Source organism: Asparagus officinalis, chromosome 8 (assembly GCF_001876935.1).
Source record: "Asparagus officinalis chromosome 8, Aspof.V1, whole genome shotgun sequence".
Taxonomy (NCBI): Eukaryota; Viridiplantae; Streptophyta; class Magnoliopsida; order Asparagales; family Asparagaceae; genus Asparagus; species Asparagus officinalis.
In genome coordinates this window covers 110,962,363-110,968,426 of record NC_033801.1, presented here as the reverse complement: position 1 = coordinate 110,968,426, position 6,064 = coordinate 110,962,363, and the positions used below count along the sequence as shown (strand labels likewise).

General features: G+C 38.4%; 1 protein-coding gene across 1 annotated transcript in view; it reads left to right on the top strand.

Annotated features, from left to right (window-relative positions):
* The window catches only part of LOC109822476 (probable potassium transporter 17), a 23,763-nt gene extending 21,285 nt beyond the window's left edge, over positions 1-2,478 (top strand). The window contains exon 8 of the mRNA XM_020388675.1: positions 1,621-2,478. Within this exon, the coding sequence (XP_020244264.1) occupies positions 1,621-2,468 (848 nt within the window). The 3' untranslated portion in view covers positions 2,469-2,478. The remainder of the gene's footprint in view (positions 1-1,620) is intronic.

Below are 6,064 nucleotides of genomic sequence, written 5' to 3'. Positions count from 1 at the left end.
ATGTTCCATCAAATTTCTCAAGTCTCATTTTTCCTTCATCTGCGGCCATGGCTCCCACTTGAATCTGATTTTCTCTAGATGGTTTCACGCTCTGATACCAGTTGTTGGGAATTTAACGCCTAAATCCCCTAATGCAACGGAAACGCGGTATAGAGAACAGTACACCAAGATTTACGAGGTTCGGCAACTGCCTACGTCCTCGGGAGCCACACAGTTAATTTCTTATTTAATCTAACAAGAAATTACAAATCAAGAGCAAATCTCTAAACTGAGATTCCTCAAACAAACACTGTAGCTACAGTGTTAATACCCACAATAAAGGAATAAACCCCTTTCAGATCTCTCTCTCTCTCTTCCCTTTTAAATCCCTTTTCTTAATCTCCCCTCAAAATCAAATGAGAGCTGGAGATTTGGGAACGCTGCTGCGTTTAAAGGTGGGAACGCTACTGCGTTGAAAAACCGCCGCCAGAGAGAGATCGGGGGAGGAGGAGCAAACCAGACCCTAGGGCTTCGAGGGGCTTTTATAGCCGAATCGAGACAGGCTGGCGACAGCCTGTCGCCAGCGATCACTTGGACGCGGAGGTGGGAGCGTCTGGACGCGAAGGTCGGCATCCCGAAGGCCGAGGGTCGCGTTCGCCACGAGCATCGCGTTCGCCACGAGCATCGCGTTCGCCTGTTCGAGCTCCATCTCGAACTGAGCCTGGAGTTCGCCGTTGCCACCCACGCTCACCTGCGTCAACCTGGAGCTCGTCGGAGCTCCTCATCGCCGGCGGAGGTTGGTTTCCACCCCCAATTCTAACATGGACCACTGGATGACACTCATTTGATTTCTAATGTACTTTAAAAGTGACTTTGACTTGCGGTAATATAAAATATTGAAAATGCATGCCTTAATTTTGAGAAGTACCCAAATTATAATTGTTTTATTGCTTGAAAAAGAAGAGAAATGTCAGATTTGAAGCGCTTATTCTGATTTGCATGATACCTACCGAGTTGTTGAAACATAATTTCCCATCATTTTTTAATTTCATATCTTTTTGTATCAATTTCTTATTCAAGGTTAAGATGAAACATAGTTAGACTGCGGGATTATCAATGTACTCATTTCCAACAATTTAGTCTGTTGTCCATAAAATCTTTACGTGCTTCTGTGAATTAGTACTGTCATGCTAACTTCTTTATATTTATGAAAATCTATTTAAATCTCTTTTATCCCAGAAAAAATCTATTGCAATTTGCTGAATCAGAATCCCGAAGCAATTTACTTCATTTGATTTTGTCATAGAAGAGGCAGAAACATAGTTTATGTCATTTGTTTTCATTTAATCCTATTCTCCTATGTACTTCAGCAATAACTCAAATTCCCTGTTGCAAGCCTCTTATCATTTTTATCTTTCATAGACTTATAACCTAATGTTGCTCTTAACTTATTCGTCTTTTAGCTTGCAACTCTAAGACATCACAGCTATTAGGAATTGCATACTACTTATAATTGAAAAGAAGCAATTTCTGATCTGAGTTATCCACAAAAATAGGAAGTAGGAAAAAAGAAGCTTCCAGTAAGCTCAAATTTCTCTGATGCCTATACTAACTACTGACCCATGTGTTATCTTTTTGCAGGTGTTGTAGTTATACTTGTAATGCTCATCACAACAATTCTAATAACTCTAGTAATGATCATCATCTGGAGAACTCCACCCATACTTGTTGCACTCTATTTCATTTCCTTCTTCATTCTTGAAGGATTTTACGTCAGCGCTGTCCTCACTAAGATCCTTGAAGGAGGATGGCTTCCTTTTGCCATTTCGATCATCCTTGCATTCATAATGTTTGGTTGGTACTATGGAAGACAAAGAAAAATTGAATATGAAATGACCAACAAAATCACACTTGAATGCCTCGGTAATCTACTATCAAGATCAGAAGTCCAAAGAGTCCCAGGACTTTGTTTCTTCTACAGCAACATTCAAGATGGCCTAACCCCGATACTTGGGCATTATGTTAACAATATGCGTTCATTACACAAAGTAACAATTTTTACAACTCTTCAGTATTTATTGGTTGCCAAGGTTCCTCCTCATCAGAGGATCATCATAAGGAAGCTCGGTCTTGTTGGTGTTTATGGTTGCATAATTCAGTATGGATATGCTGATTCTCTTAATCCTGAGGGAGATGATTTCGTAAGCCAAGTTACAGAGAATTTACGAGCACATATAGAGAATAACTCTGAAGGATTTTCAGTTGATTGTGTTGAAGAGGAGATTAAGATGTTGGACGAAGCCGAGAGTGTTGGAGCTGTTCATGTTAGGGGGAAGACAAGGTTTCACATAGGAAGGGAGAATGGCTGGTTCGATAAGATTTTGTTAGGGTTTTATGAATTCTTACATAGTAATTGTAGGTCTGCGCTTCCCACTATGGGAATTCCTCTTCAGCAGAGGATGGAGATTGGAATGCTTTACGAGGCATAAATATCTTTCATGCGGGTTTCTATTGTGATGTAAGTTTACTGGTTTGGACTGTAACAGAGCTAGAATCATGCAAAAATTAGACTATGTCAGCATTTTGTATGAAATTTGATGACCATTATTATAAAAGTATTATCTTTTCTAATTGTTGATATTAGTTGGCCCAAAGGTCTATTGATGGCCTGTTACCTAAAGGCCCAGTTCCCCTCTACATTTGCCCTAGCCTCCTTTATTCCTCTCTCAATCCTACCCGATGGTACTCAACCTCTTTCCCACCTCTGTGATCTGATGGCCGCCGCTTGGGGTCCCATCTCCCATCCCTGTAGGTCGTCTCCTACCATTCGAAACCCTAGGCTCCCTCTCCCGTGTCGGCTGCCCCCTTCTCTATATCTTTCGAAGGATTGGTAGTAGCTCGGGTGTGGGAAGAAGAAGGGAGAGAGAAGTGAACCCCTCTGCGAGCTTTGTGCCCTCACCCTTTGTGCGATCCCCTTTCCTCTTTGTGAGTGATTGAATGAGAAGATCAGCGAGCTTCCTTTATGTTCTTGGTGGTGCACACTAGAGAGGAGAACATGGACTGGTTGAGCAGGCGTCTGAGCCAAACATCGACGACGTCCCCCCCAACAATGGTATCAGAGCTTGGTGAGTCGTCGCCCTTCCAAATCAGCCGATCCGCTGGACACCGTCGGACCGCCGCCGGACCGCCGCCGGACCACCGCGTGGGCATGGGTAAGGTCGAAACCTTCTCCTAGGGTTTCGCTCAGGTGAATTGACTGAAAAAATCTGTTCCTGTTGCTTCTATTATGTGATCTCGTCTGCATCGCCCCTTTATTTGATGCTATATCAATTGTTCCCCATTTCCACTGCGTTTAATTATGATATTGAAAATTACAGTTAAGCTGGCTTTGTTGAAATTTTACAGTAAAATTCTGATTTTTTCGGCTATAGTTGTTTTTTATTTTTCTGAAAAATAGTTTTTGTTATTGTTTGTGCTCGTGTGAAAGAACAAAGAGATTGAAACAAGAACTCTGTGTTCATCGTTCTTCTCATTTGTTCGTGCTAGTTGCTTCACACGTTTCGAGCCAGGTAATTACCGAAATCATCGTGCTAGTTGCTGTTTGTTTTTCTGTGTGAAAAATGTCTGCTGCTAATCAATATAGTATGATTCAATATAGTATGACTCCGTTCAACAGAAAATCTGATTTTAGCATTTGGAAACAAAAAATAAAATGCATCTTAATTCAACAGAAGTCTTTTAGGACTGTTGGTCAGACTTTGACTTCTGACACTGAAGAAAAAAGAGCTAAAATGAACGAAAATACTTGTTCCACAATTTATTTAAACTTATCTGACTCTGTACTTAGAAAAGTTGGAATTATGGAATCTGCTAAAACCCTTTGGGATAAACTTGAAGAACTCTATACTGAAACCTCTTTGCCCAGTAAAATTTTTTTGCTTGAATTTTTTTTAAAATTTAGATTGGATATGTCTAAGGACATTGAGGAGAACCTAGATGTTTTCACCAAACTTATTTCAGATATTAAATTAACCGGTGATAAATATATAGACGACTATATCCTATTGTCCTTCTAAATGCTATTCCTGACTCATATAGTGATGTGAAATCTACTATTAAATATGATAGAGATGAGGTTACCCTTGACATTGTGGTCAATGGTCTAAAGAGTAAGGAATTAGATTTAAAACATTCTGGGGAAAATAAAAATTCTGGTGAGGTTATGCATGTGAGGGGTAGGCCTCAGAATAGGTCTAATAACCAAAAGAATGCTAGTAATGGGGAATCAAGTAGAAAAAAATTTGAAAATAGAAGGGGTAGATCTAAGTCTAGGTTTAAAGTTAAAAAATGCTATAATTGTCATGAAACTGGTCACTTTATTAAAGATTGTCCTAAGAATAAGAAAAATCAGCAAAATGATTATGCTAATATGGCTGTCTATGAGGGCAAAATGGGTGAAATTTTCATGATTAATAATCTGTGTGATTATGCATATTTGAACTTTGTGTTATCTGATCCTTTGTGTAAATCAGATTGGCTGGTAGACTCTGGTTGTACTTTTCATATGACTCCTTTTAAAAACTTGTTTTCAAACTACAAGAAAATAAAGAATGGCTTTGTGTCAATGGCAAATAAAAAGAAATGCAATGTTTTAGGAACTGGTGATGTATGCCTTAGGTTTTCTTCTACACTAGTAGAAAAACGACCAATCTAGATGGAACAATCTAGACAGAAAAAATTTCCGTCTAGGTTGGAACAAACTAGACGGAAAATTTCCGTCTAGATTGTTCCGTCTAGTTTGGATCAAACTAGACGGAAAATTCCGTCTAGTTTGACAAACGAGACGGAACAGTCAACCTAGACGGAATTCCGTCTAGGTTGCCTCAACCTAGACGGAATTTTCCGTCTAGGTTGATGTAACCTAGACGGAAATTCCGTCTAGGTTGATTATTTTTTAAAAAAATAAATAAAAACCGTCTAGTTTGTTAATCTAGACGGAAATTTCCGTCTAGATTGATTCAAACTGGACGGAACAAACTAGACGGAATTTTTTCCGTCTAGTTTGCCTCAAACTAGACGGAAAAAAATTCCGTCTAGTTTGTTCCGTCTAGTTTGTTTATTTTTCTACTAGTGCCTGTAACTTTTTTCATAGATGGTCCTGGTGGAACTGGGAACATATATTTATATACTGCAATTCTCACTGCTGTTAGATTAAAAGGGCTCATAGCTTTACGTACTGCAGTATTTAGAGTTTCTACATCTACTATACCATATGCTAGAACTACGCTTTCAAGATTTAAATTACCTCTTAATATAGATAACAATACTACTTGCAACGTTAGTAAGCAAAGTGGACATGGTAAGTTATTATGTGCTGCAAAAGTTATTATACAGGATAAAGCTACAATGTCAAAAAGTTATTATACAGGATGAAGCTACAATGTCAAAGGTTATTATACAGGATGAAATGCTACAAGATATAAATAGCTGTAAATTACCTTTAGTGGAAAGGTAACAATTTTCGGTGGGATTTCCACTAATTAAGTACTGCATGTCATCCCTAAAACAACGAGATAGGAGTTGATAGATGCAAGTAAAAGTCAATAATATGGCCCCTACTTCAAAAGATTAGATTAACTGAAAATATGAGAGATAAATCTGATCCATCCTTTACTGCTTATTTATTATGCATTGGTGATGGTATAGAGAAGCTTGTGCTACATGACATGATAAAACTTCCGTCTCCTATGATTGTGCCTTACATAGATCTTTAAATAAACTGATTGAATATGTATTTCCAAATTTACAAAAGCTTGCCTATTCTCCTAAACTAATGATAAATTGAGCAATAGTAACACCTAAAAACGAGAATGTCGATAACATATATATACACACATACATATATATGTATATGTATGTATGTATCTATGTATGTATGTGTATACACACACACATATTTATATGTATATACACATACACATGTGTGTATATATATATAAGTTAGTCAACTTCGGTCCATACTTGGGTCAATCGACTGATCAGAAAGATCGGTCGACTGATAGCTCTTCAGGAGCCAGAGTTCGGG